Genomic DNA, 19,179 nt, shown 5'->3' with positions numbered 1-19,179 from the left:
AATGAGATCTCTGCTGTCTCTGGGCTAGGTACAGGAGCGCTGTTTGTGAGTGGTCAGGCTGGTGGCTCAGAGACAGGAGATGCGCGGCCCCGAGAAGTGGCCATGTTTTTCTTTCAGCCTTTGAACACAAACAATGTCGCCCGGTTGGAATATTATCGCTATTTTACGAGAAAAATAGCATAATAATTGATTACTGAAGTACGGTAATGGAATATTTTGAAATGTTTTGTCACGACATGCGTCCTCGCGTCACCGTTCGGATAAGGACCTGAACGCACAGACAAAACAGAGGATATTTGAACATAACTATGGATTATTCTGAGCCAAAACAACATTTGTGGTTGAAGTAGAAGTCCTGGGAGTGCATTCTGACGAAGAACAGCAAAGGTAATCAAATTTTTCTTATAGTAATTCTGAGTTTAGTGAATGCCAAACTTGGTGGGTGTCAAATTAGCTAGCCCGTGATGGCGAGCTATCTACTCAGAATATTGCAAAATGTGCTTTTGCCGAAAAGCTATTTTAAAATCTGACACCGCGATTGCATAAAGGAGTTCTGTTTCTATCATTCTTAAAATAATTGTTATGTATTTTGTGAACGTTTATCATGAGTAATTTAGTAAATTCACCGGAGGTTTTCGGTGGGTATGCTAGTTCTGAACGTCACTTTGATATAAATATGAACTTGATTGAACAAAACATGCATGTATTGTATAACATAATGTCCTAGGAGTGTCATCTGATGAAGATCAAAGGTTAGTGCTGCATTTAGCTGTGGTTTTGGTTTTGTGACATTATATGCTTGTTTGAAAAATGGGTGTGTGATTATTTCTGGCTGGGTACTCTCCTGACATAATCTAATGTTTTGCTTTCGTTGTAAAGCCTTTTTGAAATCGGACAATGTGGTTAGATTAACCTGTTAGGGCTAGGGGGCAGTATTTACAAGGCCGGATAAAAAAAACGTACCCCATTTAATCTGGTTATTACTACTGCCCAGAAACTAGAATATGCATATAATTATTGGCTTTGGATAGAAAACACCCTAAAGTTTCTAAAACTGTTTGAATGGTGTCTGTGAGTATAACAGAACTCATATGGCAGGCAAAAACCTGAGAAGATTCCAAACAGGAAGTACCCTCTCTGACCATTCCTTGGGCTTCTTGGCTCTGTTTATTGAACATTTAGGATCTTTGCTGTCACGTGACACTTCCTACGGTTCCCATAGGCTCTCAGAACCCGGGAAAAAGCTGAATGATGTAATTCCAGCCCCAGGCTGAAACACATTAGCGCCTTTGGTAAGTGCTCTATCAGAGGACCATCAGACTGAGGCTCGTGCACGAGGGGATCCCATGTTTTTATTTTCTCTCTCTTTGAACATAAACACGCTTTCCCGGTCGGAATATTATGGCTTTTTTACGAGAAAAATTGCATGAAAATTGATTTTAAACAGCGGTTGACATGCTTCGAAGTACGGTAATGGAATATTTAGAATTTTTTGGTCACGAAATGCGTCGTGCGCGTCACCCTTCTTTACACTTCGGATAGTGTCTTGAACGCACGAACAAAACAGAGGATATTTGAACATAACTATGGATTATTTTGAACCAAACCAACATTTGTTATTGAAGTAGAAGTCCTGGGAGTGCATTCTGACGAAGAACAGCAAAGGTAATCCAATTTTTCTTATAGTAAATCTGAGTTTGGTGAGTGCCAAACTTGGTGGGTGTCAAAATAGCTAGCCCGTGATGGCCGGGCTATCTACTCAGAATATTGCAAAATGTGCTTTCACCGAAAGCTATTTTAAAATCGGACACCGCGATTGCATAAAGGGGTTCTCTATCTATAATTCTTAAAATAATTGTTATGTTTTTTGTGAACGTTTATCGTGAGTAATTTAGTAAATTCACCGGAAGTTTGCGGGGGGTATGCTAGTTCTGAACGTCACATGCTAATGTAAAAAGCTGTTTTTTGATATAAATATGAACTTGATTGAACAAAACATGCATGTATTGTATAACATAATGTCCTAGGTGTGTCATCTGATGAAGATCATCAAAGGTTAGTGCTGCATTTAGCTGTGGTTTGGGTTTACGTGACATTATATGCTAGCTTGAAAAATGGGTGTCTGATTATTTCTGGCTGGGTACTCTGCTGACATAATCTAATGTTTTGCTTTCGTTGTAAAGCCTTTTTGAAATCGGACAGTGTGTTTAGATTAACGAGAGTCTTGTCTTTAAAATGGTGTAAAATAGTCATATGTTTGAGAAATTGAAGTAATAGCATTTCTAAGGTATTTGAATAACGCGCCACAGGATTCCACTGGCTGTTACGTAGGTGGGACGATTTCGTCCCACTGGCCCTAGAGAAGTTAACGAGAGGCTTGTCTTTAAAATGGTGTAAAATAGTCATATGTTTGAGAAATTGAAGTTATAGCATTATTAAGGTTTTTGAATTTCGCGCCACTCGATTCCACTGGCTGTTGACTAGGTGGGACGATTTCGTCCCACATACCCGAGAGAGGTTAAAATGCATAATATCTGATTAAAACCAATTATGAAATAGATTTCATGAGAATATAGCCAGAGAAGAAGACAGTGAGATGAGTCACATCACACAGAAAGTGTAGACTCACCAGCAGGAGACTACTAGTACTATGCGTTCACAGTTCTAAAGATCACAAGAAATGTTATTAAATTCAAAATGTATTGTTTAGATATTTCAACTCTGTATGGCAAGCGTGAATGTCTGACTGAAAACATTTATGAGGCTGCTTGAAGAGACGTGTAGTGTCCACCCGGGTATTAAGGGCCCAGTAAGAGACGTGTAGTGTCCACCCGGCATTAAGGGCCCAGTCAGAGACGTGTAGTGTCCACCCGGCATTAAGGGCCTAGTAAGAGACGTGTAGTGTCACCCGGCATTAAGGGCCCAGTAAGAGACGTGTAGTGTCCACCCGGCATTAAGGGCCCAGTCAGAGACGTGTTGTGTCCACCCGGCATTAGGGGCCCAGTCAGAGACGTGTAGTGTCACCCGGCATTAAGGGCCCAGTAAGAGACGTGTTGTGTCCACCCGGCATTAGGGGCCCAGTCAGAGACGTGTAGTGTCCACCCGGCATTTAGGGCCCAGTAAGAGACGTGTAGTGTCCACCCGGCATTAAGGGCCCAGTCAGAGACGTGTAGCGTCACCCGGTATTAGAGACGTTACAGGGAAAGCCTAGAGATCCGGCGACGTTACAGGGAAAGCCTAGAGATCCGGCGACGTTACAGGGAAAGCCTAGAGATCCGGCGACGTTACAGGGAAAGCCTAGAGATCCGGCGACGTTACAGGGAAAGCCTAGAGATCCGGCGACGTTACAGGGAAAGCCTAGAGATCCGACGACGTTATAGGGAAAGCCTAGAGATCCGACGATGTTATAGGGAAAGCCTAGAGATACGGCGACGTTACAGGGAAAGCCTAGAGATACGGCGATGTTATAGGGAAAGCCTAGAGATCCGGCGACGTTACAGGGAAAGCCTAGAGATACAGCGACGTTACAGGGAAAGCCTAGAGATCCGGCGACGTTACAGGGAAAGCCTAGAGATCCGGCGACGTTACAGGGAAAGCAGAAGCGGATTGTTACATTTTGATACAGAATGACTCACAGAAGTGCATGGTTGGACGGCATATTGTATATTCTTAGGGGCCCAGAGGTTCGGGCTGCTGTAGAGGAGAATCTAGGCTTTAGAACACCTAAAAAGCCTGTAGGTCACTGTGCTGTCTGTATATATAAAATGCTAATGTTCATGTTTGTGTAGCAGAGGAGGAGAATGCAGGAGCTGATTGATAAATATAGACATGACTCACTTAAACAACACTGCTGCATGTTTTATTTATGTCACTTCAGTGCTGGCTTGCTACCAGAACTGATAAGCCTTTATAAAAGCCATTTAGACCCTGCTTGCTACCAGAACTGACAAGCCTTTATAAAAGCCATTTAGACCCTGAAAGAAAAAAACTGAGGCTGATTTATAAGTAGATGACAAGTTTCTGGCTATCAACATGATCATGGCTGGTTCTCAGCCCTAAGACAAGTGATCAGCAAGGAGAGGAAATCTATTCCCTTTCTGAAACAAGGAGAGGATATCTATTCCCTTTCTGAAACACGGAGAGGATATCTATTCCGTTTCTGAAACAAGGAGAGGATATCTATTCCCTTTCTGGAACATGGAGAGGATATCTATTCCCTTTCTGGAACATGGAGAGGATATCTATTCCCTTTCTGAAACACACTCAGCTGTTTCCAAGTTTGAAAATAAGATTTCCTGAGACATTTACTGACTATAGCCAAAACTACAGATGTAATTTATACCAACACATATCACATTCTCCCTGCCTGCGAGGGAAAACCCAATGAGGTAAGGAGCAAGCTGGTCCACAAATTAGCTTGAAAGCTAAACAGCTACCTAGCTAGCTAGCGGACTGCTGTTGCTAGCTAAAAATATATATATTTTTATGAATACAAAACATACACATGACATCACACCTGCCCAGAACCACCTGCTCACCCCCCCATCTCCAGCGCCCACATCACTCTGTGCCACACAGTCTCAAACTGCACCATTTAGTCTCTCTGTCACTCACACACTTTCAACATTTAGATAATAAAGCAGTTCACCTTTCCATTGTGTTAATGACGGAGGATTGGTTGATTTCCAGTTTTAAGTATACGGTTGTTGTTTTTTTAAAGATTACTGATGAGAAAAGTATCATCTAACCCAGCAGGTCTCACCACACCCTCATATCTACCCCAAATACGTGGTAACATGGACCTGGTACCGGAACCCTGTTTATATATCTATCCCAATTACCTGGTGACCTGGTACTGGAACCCTGTGTATATATCTACCCCCAATTACCTGGTGATCTGGTATTGGAACCCTGTGTATATATCTACCCCAATTATCTGGTGACCTGGTACTGGAACCCTGTGTATATATCTACCCCCAATTACCTGGTGACCTGGTACTGGAACCCTGTGTATATATCTACCCCCAATTACCTGGTGACCTGGTACTGGAACCCTGTGTATATATCTACCCCAATTACCTGGTGACCTGGTACTGGAACCCTGTGTATATATCTACCCCCAATTACCTGGTACTGGAACCCTGTGTATATATCTACCCCAATTACCTGGTGACCTGGTACTGGAACCCTGTGTATATATCTACCCCCAATTACCTGGTACTGGAACCCTGTGTATATATCTACCCCCAATTACCTGGTGACCTGGTACTGGAACCCTGTGTATATATCTACCCCCAATTACCTGGTACTGGAACCCTGTGTATATATCTACCCCAATTACCTGGTGACCTGGTACTGGAACCCTGTGTATATATATCTACCCCCAATTACCTGGTACTGGAACCCTGTGTATATATCTACCCCCAATTACCTGGTGACCTGGTACTGGAACCCTGTGTATATATCTACCCCCAATTACCTGGTGACCTGGTACTGGAACCCTGTGTATATATCTACCCCCAATTACCTGGTGACCTGGTACTGGAACCCTGTGTATATATCTACCCCCAATTACCTGGTGACCTGGTGCTGGGACCCTGTGTATATATCTACACCAATTACCTGGTGACCTGGTACTGGAACCATGTGTATATATCTACCCCCAATTACCTGGTAACATGGACCTGGTACTGGGTTCCTGTGTATATATCTACCCCAATTACCTGGTGACCTGGTTCTGGAACCCTGTGTATACATCTACCCCAATTACCTGGTGACCTGGTACTGGAACCCTGTGTATACATCTACCCCCAATTACCTGGTGACCTGGTACTGGAACCCTGTGTATATATCTACCCCCAATTACCTGGTACTGGAACCCTGTGTATAGATCTACCCCCAATTACCTGGTACTGGAACCCTGTGTATATATCTACCCCCAATTACCTGGTGATCTGGTACTGGAACCCTGTGTATATATCTACCCCCAATTACCTGGTACTGGAACCCTGTGTATATATCTACCCCAATTACCTGGTGACCTGGTACTGGAACCCTGTGTATATATATCTACCCCCAATTACCTGGTACTGGAACCCTGTGTATATATCTACCCCCAATTACCTGGTGACCTGGTACTGGAACCCTGTGTATATATCTACCCCCAATTACCTGGTGACCTGGTACTGGAACCCTGTGTATATATCTACCCCCAATTACCTGGTGACCTGGTACTGGAACCCTGTGTATATATCTACCCCCAATTACCTGGTGACCTGGTGCTGGGACCCTGTGTATATATCTACACCAATTACCTGGTGACCTGGTACTGGAACCATGTGTATATATCTACCCCCAATTACCTGGTAACATGGACCTGGTACTGGGTTCCTGTGTATATATCTACCCCAATTACCTGGTGACCTGGTTCTGGAACCCTGTGTATACATCTACCCCAATTACCTGGTGACCTGGTACTGGAACCCTGTGTATATATCTACCCCCAATTACCTGGTGACCTGGTACTGGAACCCTGTGTATATATCTACCCCCAATTACCTGGTACTGGAACCCTGTGTATAGATCTACCCCCAATTACCTGGTACTGGAACCCTGTGTATATATCTACCCCCAATTACCTGGTGATCTGGTACTGGAACCCTGTGTATATATCTACCCCCAATTACCTGGTGACCTGGTACTGGAACCCTGTGTATATATCTACCCCAATTACCTGGTGACCTGGTACCGGAACCCTGTGTATATATCTACCCCAATTACCTGGTGACCTGGTACTGGACCCCTGTGTATATATCTACCCCCAATTACCTGGTGACCTGGTACTGGAACCCTGTGTATATATCTACCCCAATTACCTGGTGACCTGGTACTGGAACCCTGTGTATATATCTACGCCAATTACCTGGTGACCTGGTATTGGAACCCTGTGTATATATCTACCCCCAATTACCTGGTGACCAGGTACTGGAACCCTGTGTATATAGCCAAGTCATCGTTACTCATCGTCTATCTATTATGCGTTTTATTTATTTATTTATATTTTCTTTCTCTCTGTATTGTTGAGAAGGACACGTAAGTAAGCCTTTCACTGTTAGTCCACACCTGTTGTTTACCAAGCATTTCACTGTTAGTCCACGCCTGTTGTTTACCAAGCATTTCACTGTTAGTCTACACCTGTTGTTTACCAAGCATTTCACTGTTAGTCCACGCCTGTTGTTTACCAAGCATTTCACTGTTAGTCTACACCTGTTGTTTACCAAGCATTTCACTGTTAGTCCACGCCTGTTGTTTACCAAGCATTTCACTGTTAGTCTACACCTGTTGTTTACCAAGCATTTCACTGTTAGTCCACACCTGTTGTTTAACCTCTCTGGGAAATGTGGGACGCTAGTGTCACACCCACGGGACACACTATTCAACAGCCAGTGAAATAGCAGGGCGGCAAATTCAAAACAACAAAAATCTAAATTCAAATTTCTCAAACATACAACTATTATATCCCATTTTAAAGATACACTTCTCGTTAATCCAACCACATTGTCCGATTTCAAAATGGCTTTACTGCGAAATCATAACATTAGATTATGTTAGGACAGCGCCGAGACAAGAAAAACAACAGCCATTTTCCAAGCAAGGAGAGGCGTCACAAAAACCAGAAGTACAGCTAAAATTAATCACTAACCTTTGATGATCTTCATCAGATGGCACTCATAGGACTTCATGTTACACAATACATGTATGTTTTGCTCGATAAAGTTCATATTTATATCCAAAAACCCCATTTTACATTGGCGGGTAATGTTCAGAAATGTTTTGCCTCCCAAAACTTCCGGTGAATGAGCACATCAATTTACAGAAATACTCATCATAAACGTTGATAAAATATTAAACTGTTATTCAAAGAATTATAGATACACTTCTCCTTAATGCAACCGCCGTGTCAGATTTCAAAAAAACTTTACAGCGAAGGGCACACTTTGCAATAATCTGAGTACAGCGCTCAGACAACAACAACAAGCAATACAGATACCTGCCATTTTGGAGTCAACTAAAATCAGAAATAGCATTATAAATATTCACTTACCTTTGATGATCTTCATCAGAATGCACTCCCAGGAATCCCAGTTCCACAATAAATGTTTGTTTTGTTCGATAAAGTCCATCCTTTATTTCCAAATACCTCCTGTTTGTTCGCACGTTTAGTCCACTACTCCAAATGCAGGAAGGGCGCGCAAAATGTCACGACGAAAGTCCAAAAAAGTTATATTTACGTTCGTAGAAAAATGTCAAACTATGTATAGCATCAATCTTCAGGATGTTTTTATCATGAGTCTTCAGTAATATTCCAACCGGACAATTCCAATGTCTTCAGAAAAGAAAAGGAACACAGCTAACTCTCACGTGAGTGTGCGCCACTGAACTCATGTCATTCTCTCAGTCATCTGACTCCAGGACCTCTTATTCTCTCCCCAGTCACAGTAGAAGCATGAAACAACGTTCTAAAGACTGTTGACATCTAGTGGAAGCCTTAGGAAGTGCAACATGACCCCACAGACACTGTATACTGGACAGGGAATCACTTGAAAAACTACAAACCTCTGATTTCCACACTTCCTGGTTGGATTTTTCTCAGGTTTTTGCCTGCCATATGAGTTCTGTTATACTCACAGATATCATTCAAACAGTTTTAGAAACTTCAGAGTGTTTTCTATCAAAATCTATTAATATGCATATTCTACCTTCTGGGCCAGAGTAGCAGGCAATTTAATTTGGGCACGTTATTCATCTGAATTTCCGAATACTGCCCCGTCACCAAAAAGTTAACAAGCATGTGATGAATAAAAATATGTATTTGACAGACGCAGAGAGAGATGGGAGGAGTGGATCAACAAAGAGACAGAGAGGTCTGAACATTACTAGGACTCACCGGAGTGATGAGTTCAGGTGTAGAGATAGGAGAGCTGTCACTGTTCAGTCTGATGCCACTGCCCAGGTCAAAATCACAGATCTTCACTGGTGACATCTACAGGTAAACACACAGCTTAGTCATTTAGACCACTGACCTTCTTATTTATCCACATCAATCAACTAAATTAGGCCAGTCAGGTACCCAGATAACACAATCACTAAAACTACAGCCAAGCAAAGCTTTTCTACATCGTTATTAAGTTATCCTTATCATGGCATATTAACTGCATTAGGATGTAACTAACCATTATTCTATTTATCATGGCATATTAACTGCATTAGGATGTAACTAAACCATTATTATATTTATCATGGCATATTAACTGCATTAGGATGTAACTAACCATTATTCTATTTACCATAACTGTATCTATCAAGGTAAGGGCCTGAGTGAACAGATTTAAAGTCTCGCTGGTCGTGTAAAAACGCATAACACTGGCAGTGTTTTTGTATTTTGAACGTTTTACATCTGGAAAACTTGATTGCTGACATGCAAAACATTTAGAAACTGTATCAGCAGCGGACTAATGAAACAAACAGCAAAAAGATCAACATTTAGTGGAATTTTCATTGAACTCTGTCTCTCCTTTATTATCTATACCTGTTTATGGAGCGCTTGTGGCGGTGTGGTGTGCATGTTACGTGCACCCTGACTCGCCCAATCACCATGCTCTCACAGTGTTTTCAGGGCCTGAATGACTGACTCACCCAATCACCATGCTCTCACAGTGTTTTCAGGGCCTGAATGACTGACTCACCCAATCACCATGCTCCCACAGTGTTTTCAGGGCCTGAATGACTGACTCACCCAATCACCATGCTCTCACAGTGTTTTCAGGGCCTGAATGACTGACTCACCCAATCACCATGCTCCCACAGTGTTTTCAGGGCCTGAATGACTGACTCACCCAATCACCATGCTCTCACACACTGTTTTCAGGGCCTGAATGATGGGATTTAAAGTTCTACCACTAGTGTTCTAGACTGGGCTCAACTCTGGCTCTCCTTCGTCCCCATCAGGAGCCTGTGACTGACGGTGGGAGGAGCGTTCACGTGCACTCAGACTCACCCGGTCTCCGTGCTCACACAGGATGTTTTCAGGCTTCAGGTCCCTGTGCGCCATTCCCTTGTTGTGGAGGTAGTTCAGAGCACTGGCGATGTCCTGCACCACATAACTGGCCTCCTGCTCACTAAAATGTTGTCTACGGTGGATGTGGGTCAACACTGACCCTGCAGGAGGAGAGAGGAAGGGATGGAGAGGTTGATACGGAGCAAAACAAAAAGTCAAGTCCTAATGAAGACACTGCCTCCAGGGGGGGAGAGGATGCGAGGCAACTATTGAACTTGCTCTATGCACTGAAGACACTGCCTCAAGCGGTCGCATCTTCTGATATAATACTGACTGACCGTAAGTCCAAAACTGGGAGAGTTTGATCCATCGTTTTCTATGGATGGGAGAGTTTGGACCATCATTTTCTATGGATGGGAGAGTTTGGTCCATCATTTTCTATGGATGGGAGAGTTTGGTCCATCCTTTTCTATGGATGGGAGAATTTGGACCATCATTTTCTATGGATGGGAGAGTTTGGTCCATCCTTTTCTATGGATGGGAGAGTTTGGTCCATCCTTTTCTATGGATGGGAGAGTTTGGTCCATCCTTTTCTATGGATGGGAGAGTTTGGTCCATCATTTTCTATGGATGGGAGAGTTTGGTCCATCCTTTTCTATGGATGGGAGAGTTTGGTCCATCCTTTTCTGTGGATGGGAGAGTTTGGACCATCATTTTCTGTGGATGGGAGAGTTTGGTCCATCATTTTCTGTGGATGGGAGAGTTTGGACCATCATTTTCTATGGATGGGAGAGTTTGCACCATCATTTTCTATGGATGGGAGAGTTTGCACCATCATTTTCTATGGATGGGAGAGTTTGGACCATCATTTTCTATGGATGGGAGAGTTTGCAATGAAGATTTATATCCACTAACCTCCTCTTAGTTTCTCAAAAACCAAGTAGAATTTGTCTTCTTCCTCAAAGAACTCGACCAGCTCCAGAATGTTTCTGCGGACAGGAGAGGACCGGTTAGAAACAGTGTTAAGGTAATGCCTATTCCTATACAGTAGTGAATCTCAGCGGTCCATGCTCCTGCTCTGTGTGTCCCAGTGGGGCTGCTGTACCTGTGTCCCTGGCACTGATAAAGCATCTCCACTTCCCTGAAGACTCGGCTCCGACTGAGACCCGCACGCTTCTCGACGATCTGGACAATCAACAAGATTTAACGATGTGTTATTCATTAGTCATTTTTATATTAGAGAATAATTTGCTCTTATTGAAGGAATGATTTCAGCCAATCAGAGCCATTCTACTGTGTCTAGTAAGTCTTATCATAAGTGCAGGGTTCTCCCCAAAGAAATGCCAGCTTCAAATGTATATAAAATGTTTCACACACACACAGACTTTCTTGAAATGCTCTTGCCTGGCCCTCATACCTACGGTCCCTGTTCTATTGACCATAGAAAAATGAAATACTAGGAGAATTACAGAAAAAAACTAAAATATGACAATATTAATTAAATAATCCATTTAAATCACTGTGTTTGCTACTTTATTGATCACTTAAGGCTCAGGCAGAAAAATGCCAGTTCCACTGGTTACAGACGTTGAACTATTCTCAGTCCTCCGAGCCTACCCTTGACCGACTCATAAGCACCACACCATGTTCACAATGAATTGGGAAAATGCCATCAGTCCTAGAGGGTTCTGACTCCACACATCTATCAGTGGAAGACATGCTGGGCCTTCCCTGACCAGCTGCATTTAGCGTTATAAGGAAACTGGACTTCAGCAGCTACAGGTAGCCTAGTGGTTAGAGCGGTGGACTAGTAACCAGCAGGTAGCCTAGTGGTTAGAGCGGTGGACTAGTAACCAGCAGGTAGCCTAGTGGTTAGAGCGTTGGACTAGTAACCAGCAGGTAGCCTAGTGGTTAGAGCGTTGGACTAGTAACCAGCAGGTAGCCTAGTGGTTAGAGCATTGGGCCAGTAACCAGCAGGTAGCCTAGTGGTTAGAGCGTTGGACTAGTAACCAGCAGGTAACCTAGTGGTTAGAGCGTTGGACTAGTAACCAGCAGGTAGCCTAGTGGTTAGAGCGTTGGACTAGTAACCAGCAGGTAGCCTAGTGGTTAGAGCGTTGGACTAGTAACCGAAAGGTTGCTAGATCAAATTCCCGAGCTGACAAGGTAAAAATCTGTCGTTCTGCCCCTGAACAAGGCAGTTAACCCACTGTTCCCCAGTAGGCCGTCATTGTAAATAAGAATTTGTTCTTAACTGACTTGCCTAGTTAAAATAAAGGTATAAAAATAAAACGTTGCATTAGAAGGAAACTGGACTTAATGTTCAAGGTCACCACACTTCCTTTATGCAGGTGGATCTCTAACAAAGCCAGGAAGTGTGTGTTTGACCTGACAGCAGAACTTGGGCCGGCCGATACATTGAATTCATTTGAATGCCTGTATCTCAAGTGTGTAAAACATTGTTAAAGAAATTAGCGTTCTGTCTTCTTAGTCTCGTCTCCTTCTTCCTCCTGTACTGTCGACCTTCCCCCTCCACAGACACCAAGCCCCTCCTTCTGTACTGTCCACTTTCCCCTCCACAGACACCAAGCCCCTCCTGTACTGTCCACCTTCCCCCTCCACAGACACCAAGCCCCTCCTCTACTGTCCACCTTCCCCCTCCACAGACACCAAGCCCCTCCTCTACTGTCCACCTTCCCCCTCCACAGACACCAAGCCCCTCCTCTACTGTCCCCCTCCACAGACACCAAGCCCCTCCTCTACTGTCCACCTTCCCCCTCCACAGACACCAAGCCTCTCCTGTACTGTCCACCTTCCCCCTCCAGACACCAAGCCCCTTATTCTGTACTGTCCACCTTCCCCCTCCACAGACACCAAGCCCCTCCTTCTGTACTGTCCACCTTCCCCCTCCACAGACACCAAGCTCCTCCTTCTGTACTGTCCACCTTCCCCCTCCACAGACACTAAACCCCTCCTTCTGTACTGTCCACCTTCCCCCTCCACAGACACTAAACCCCTCCTTCTGTACTGTCCCCCTTCCCCCTCCACAGACACCAAGCCCCTCCTTCTGTACTGTCCACCTTCCCCCTCCACAGACACCAAGCCCCTCCTCTACTGTCCACCTTCCCCCTCCACAGACACTAAACCCTTCCTTCTGTACTGTCCACCTTCCCCCTCCACAGACACCAAGCCCCTCCTCTACTGTGCACCTTCCTCCTGTACTGTCCACCTTCCCCTTCCACAGACACCAAGACCCTCCTGTACTGTCCACCTTCCCCCTCCACAGACACCAAGCCCCTCTTGTACTGTCTACCTTCCCCCTCCACAGACACCAAGCCTCTCCTGTACTGTCCACCTTCCCCCTCCACAGACACCAAGCCCCTCATTCTGTACTGTCCTCCTTCCCCCTCCACAGACACCAAGCCCCTCCTTCTGTACTGTCCACCTTCCCCCTCCACAGACACTAAACCCCTCCTTCTGTACTGTCCACCTTCCCCCTCCACAGACACCAAGCCCCTCCCCTACTGTCCACCTTCCCCCGCCACAGACACCAAGAACCTCCTTCTGTACTGTCCACCTTCCCCCTCCACAGACACCAAGCCCCTCCTGTACTGTCCACCTTCCCCCTCCACAGACACCAAGCCCCTCCTTCTGTACTGTCCACCTTCCCCCTCCACAGACAGCAAGCCCCTCCTCCTCCTGTACTGTCCACCTTCCCACTCCACAGACACCAAGCCCCTCCTTCTGTACTGTCCACCTTCCCCCTCCACAGACAGCAAGCCCCTCCTGTACTGTCCACCTTCCCCCTCCACAGACACCAAGCCCCTCCTCTACTGTCCACCTTCCCCCTCCACAGACACTAAACCCTTCCTTCTGTACTGTCCACCTTCCCCCTCCACAGACACCAAGCCCCTCCTCTACTGTCCACCTTCCTCCTGTACTGTCCACCTTCCCCTTCCACAGACACCAAGACCCTCCTGTACTGTCCACCTTCCCCCTCCACAGACACCAAGCCCCTCTTGTACTGTCTACCTTCCCCCTCCACAGACACCAAGTCTCTCCTGTACTGTCCACCTTCCCCCTCCACAGACACCAAGCCCCTCATTCTGTACTGTCCTCCTTCCCCCTCCACAGACACCAAGCCCCTCCTTCTGTACTGTCCACCTTCCCCCTCCACAGACACTAAACCCCTCCTTCTGTACTGTCCACCTTCCCCCTCCACAGACACCAAGCCCCTCCCCTACTGTCCACCTTCCCCCGCCACAGACACCAAGCCCCTCCTTCTGTACTGTCCACCTTCCCCCTCCACAGACACCAATCCCCTCCTGTACTGTCCACCTTCCCCCTCCACAGACACCAAGCCCCTCCTTCTGTACTGTCCACCTTCCCCCTCCACAGACAGCAAGTTCCTCCTCCTGTACTGTCCACCTTCCCACTCCACAGACACCAAGCCCCTCCTTCTGTACTGTCCAACTTCCCCCTCCACAGACAGCAAGCCCCTCCTGTACTGTCCACCTTCCCCCTCCACAGACACCAAGCCCCTCCTCCTGTACTGTCCACCTTCCCCCTCCAGAGACACCAAGTCCCTCCTCCTGTACTGTCCACCTTCCCCCTCCAGAGACACCAAGCCCCTCCTCCTGTACTGTCCACCTTCCCCCTCCACAGACAGCAAGCCCCTCCTCCTGTACTGTCCACCTTCCCCCTCCACAGACACCAAGCCCCTCCTGTACTGTCCACCTTCCCCCTCCACAGACACCAAGCCCCTCCTTCTGTACTGTCCACCTTCCCCCTCCACAGACAGCAAGTTCCTCCTCCTGTACTGTCCACCTTCCCACTCCACAGACACCAAGCCCCTCCTTCTGTACTGTCCTCCTTCCCCCTCCACAGACACCAAGCCCCTCCTTCTGTACTGTCCACCTTCCCCCTCCACAGACACTAAACCCCTCCTTCTGTACTGTCCACCTTCCCCCTCCACAGACACCAAGCCCCTCCCCTACTGTCCACCTTCCCCCGCCACAGACACCAAGCCCCTCCTTCTGTACTGTCCACCTTCCCCCTCCACAGACACCAATCCCCTCCTGTACTGTCCACCTTCCCCCTCCACAGACACCAAGCCCCTCCTTCTGTACTGTCCACCTTCCCCCTCCACAGACAGCAAGTTCCTCCTCCTGTACTGTCCACCTTCCCACTCCACAGACACCAAGCCCCTCCTTCTGTACTGTCCAACTTCCCCCTCCACAGACAGCAAGCCCCTCCTGTACTGTCCACCTTCCCCCTCCACAGACACCAAGCCCCTCCTCCTGTACTGTCCACCTTCCCCCTCCAGAGACACCAAGTCCCTCCTCCTGTACTGTCCACCTTCCCCCTCCAGAGACACCAAGCCCCTCCTCCTGTACTGTCCACCTTCCCCCTCCACAGACAGCAAGCCCCTCCTCCTGTACTGTCCACCTTCCCCCTCCACAGACACCAAGCCCCTCCTGTACTGTCCACCTTCCCCCTCCACAGACACCAAGCCCCTCCTCCTGTACTGTTCTACCTTGTTTAGCAAAGCAAATAGATCCAAAACGTCTAGACTTGATATCAATATTAGCCGGCTACTCACTAGAAGGTGGGCTGGTGATTGGGACCTGTGTTAATGTTCTATACTGCCTGCTACCAGAGGTTGGTCAGTAGAGGATATGCTTTACTCTGATGGCTTCTACTTCCATTTGAAACAAAAAAAAGTGTAACAAAAAAAGCCAGATCAATGATTATTGCAACAAAAAAAATGCAAGTTAAACTATTTTGACAAAATAATTAAATGAGTGGGTCTTATGGTTGTGGAAAGCTTAGATTTAGCCTAGGTCTAATAATACAAGCCCAGAATACATTCGATTATTGACGATTTGAAATGCAGCGTATTGACATACACATACATACATATACACACAGAAGTTCAGACACCTTCTCATTCAAGGGTTTTTCTTTATTTTTACTATGTTCTACATTGTAGAATACTAGTGAAGACATCAAAACTATGAAATAACATTTTAGAATGTTTTATTTAACTAGAAATGCCAGTTAAGAACAAATTCTTTAGTTACAATGACGGCCTAGCAGAAGGCGAAAGGCTTCCTGCGGGGACAGGGGCCTGGGATAAAAAATTAAATCCAAATATAGGACAACACACATACAGACCACGACAAGAGAGACAACACTACATATAAAGACCTAAGACAACACAGCATGGCATCAACACAAAACATGGTACAAACATTATTGGGCACAGACAACAGTACAAAGGGCAAGAAGGTAGAGACAATACATCACACAAAGCAGCCACAACTGTCAGTAAGAGTGTCCATGATTGAGTCTTTGAATGAAGAGATGGAGATAAAACTGTCCAGTTTGAGTGTTTGTTGCAGCTCGTTCCAGTCGCCAGCTGCAGCGAACTGAAAAGAGGAGCGACCCAGGGATGTGTGACTTGGGGACCTTTAACAGAATGTGACAGGCAGAATGGGTGTTGTATGTGGAGGATGAGGGCTGCAGTAGATATCTCAGATAAGGGGGTAGTGAGGCCTAAGAGGGTTTTATAAATAAGCATCAACCAGTGGGTCTTGCATCTGGTGTACAGAGATGACCAGTTTATATAATGTGGAATCATGTAGAAACCCCCAAAAGTGTTAAATCAAAATATATTGTATATTTGAGATTCTTCAAAAAGATTCTTCACCCTTTGCCTTGATGACAGCTGTACTGTTCATCTTTCCCTCGACCCTGACTACTCTCCCAGTCCCTGCCGCTGAAAAACACCCCCACAGCATGATGCCGCCACCCCCATTCTTCACCGTAGGGATGGTGCCAGGTTTCCTCCAGACGTGACGCTTGGCTTTCAGGCCAAAGTCTTCAATCGTGGTTTCATCAGACCAAGGAATCTTTTTCCAGAGGAACTCCGGAGGTCTGTCAGAGTGACCATCGGGTTCTTGGTCACCTCCCTGACCAAGGCCCTGCTCAGTTTGGCCGGGGTGCCAGCTCTTCCTAGAGTCTTGGTTGTTCCAAACTTCTATTTATGAATGATGAGGCCACTGTGTTCTTGGGTACCTTCAATAATGCAGACATTTTTGGTACCCTTCCCCAGATCTGTGCCTCGACACAATCCTGTATCTGAGCTCTACGAACAATTCCTTCCAACTTCATGGCTTGGTTTTTGCTCTGACATGCACTGTCAACTGTGGGACCGTATTTAGACAGGTGTGTGCCTTTCCAAATCATGTCCGATCAATTGAATTTACCACAGAAGGACTCCAATCAAGTTATAGAAACATCTCAAGGATGATCAATGGAAACAGGATGCACCTGAGCTCAATTTCTAGTCTCATAGCAAAGGTCTGAATACTTATTTTAAAAAAGGTTGTTTATTTTTAATACATTTGCAAACTTCTAAAAACCTGTTTTCACTTTGTCATTATAGGGTATAGTGTGTAGATTGATGAGGATTTAAAAAAAATCAATTTTAGAATAAGGCTGTAACGTAACATTTTGAAAAAGTCAAGGGGTCTAAATACTTTCCGAATGCAGTGCATATGACCAACAGTACATTTATCATTAATTCCTATAATTTCTAATCTACAATGTTTGTTTGGTTACGGTCATTTCTATTAATGAACTCAATACATTATTCCAGTCTTTTACCGTTCTCATTGTCTGAGTGGACACGATGTTTGCAGAGCACATAACCCATGCTTGTGAGAAACAAGTTGGAGTTAATTTCATTCCTTTAGATTTGTGTATTAGGTATTTTTGAAATTGTGAGATTTTACTTTTTTATAAAAAAATATATTTAACGAGGCAAGTTAGTTAAGAACAAATTCTTATTTACAATGCTGGCCTTTCACTGGCCAAACCTGGACGACGCTGGACCAATTGCGCGCCGTCCTATGGGACTCCCAATCACAGACAGATGTGATAGAGCCTGGATTCGAACCAGGGACTGTAGTGACGCCACCTTACACTGAGATGCAGTGCCTCAGAGCACTGCGCCACTTAGGAGCCGAGCGCTGCACTGTCGGAAGTAGAAGCACAAGCATTTCATTACACTCGCAATAACATCTGCTAACCACGTGTATGTGACCAATAACATCTGCTAACCACGTGTATGTGACCAATAACATCTGCTAACCACATGTATGTGACCAATAGAATTTGATTTGATTCCAATTACAAGTTTTGTCAATTGAATCATTGTCTTTTATTTGGAGCAGTCCTGTCAACGTTAAGACAGCACACCTGATTACGCATAGAACTAGGCCAATGGGCTACCTGGCCTGTGTGCATATAGCCTAAAATGTGCCCAATTGGGAATCTGATTGTATTTCTGATTGGCTTAAAGCACCACCACTAATGAGCTGTGGAACTTCTCAAAGTAAAGTCTTCCTCACCTCAAACAGCAAGAAAACAGTTCCTCAATGTATTGAAAACATCTTCCCAGGCTCACTCTGTTTTGATAACCAGTCAGTGAGAAAGGGAAAAACACCATGCTCTGATCCAGGCCTTCCTGATGACCTCTTATCCCTTCAGCTGGGTCTGTCCCGAGCTCACTGCCTTCCTGATGACCTCTTATCCCTTTAGCAAATAGTCTGCAGCCAGGTCTGTCCCGAGCTCACTGCCTTCCTGATGACCTCTTACCCCTTCAAATAGTCTACAGCCGGGTCTGTCCCGAGCTCACTGGTGTGAAAAACTGAGGGCCCAGAATGTTTTTTAACAATATTGCAAGTTCTCTGGGCTTCAGGCCTGAGCCAAGTTAATACAAATGTTTCTAGTTCGTTGCAGACAGGCCACGCGTAGCGAATGTGATTTATAGGACATTTATTTTTAAAATCAAGATAATCTTTCCCCTGCAGGCTGTAATGCTTATTGCATCATGATTCCAAGGTGTCCCGGTATCTTTTCCAACTGTACCGTTATCTGGTTTTAGATTGTTGAATTCTCCAATTGTTGAATTCTCCAATGCTGTGGTGTAATGTAAATGAAATGCTAGAAGAAAGTGTGGGTATGAAAAACCATACCTGGCACGCAGATGGGTAGAAATGCAGAGACGAATTGTCATTCCACATGAGAAAGGTTGCAGACTCCTCGTGTCGCTTATT

The 19,179-nt window shown here is 45.4% G+C and overlaps 1 protein-coding gene across 2 annotated transcripts in view; it reads right to left on the bottom strand.

Moving 5' to 3' along the window:
• LOC106569835 (MAP kinase-interacting serine/threonine-protein kinase 2) overlaps nucleotides 1–19,179 on the bottom strand; it is a 55,363-nt gene that overhangs the window by 21,277 nt on the left and 14,907 nt on the right. For both annotated transcript variants that reach the window (XM_082961054.1, XM_082961053.1), the window contains exons 6-9: nucleotides 11,163–11,242; nucleotides 10,973–11,046; nucleotides 10,058–10,218; nucleotides 8,948–9,043 (exon numbers count right to left, since the gene is read on the bottom strand). In XM_082961054.1, the coding sequence (XP_082817180.1) occupies nucleotides 8,948–9,043; nucleotides 10,058–10,218; nucleotides 10,973–11,046; nucleotides 11,163–11,242 (411 nt within the window). The remainder of the gene's footprint in view (nucleotides 1–8,947; nucleotides 9,044–10,057; nucleotides 10,219–10,972; nucleotides 11,047–11,162; nucleotides 11,243–19,179) is intronic.

This window comes from Salmo salar, chromosome 14, assembly GCF_965601325.2.
Source record: "Salmo salar chromosome 14, fSalSal1, whole genome shotgun sequence".
Taxonomy (NCBI): Eukaryota; Metazoa; Chordata; class Actinopteri; order Salmoniformes; family Salmonidae; genus Salmo; species Salmo salar.
The sequence above is the reverse complement of the archived record's forward strand: the minus strand, read 5'-3'. Positions and strand labels throughout refer to the sequence as shown.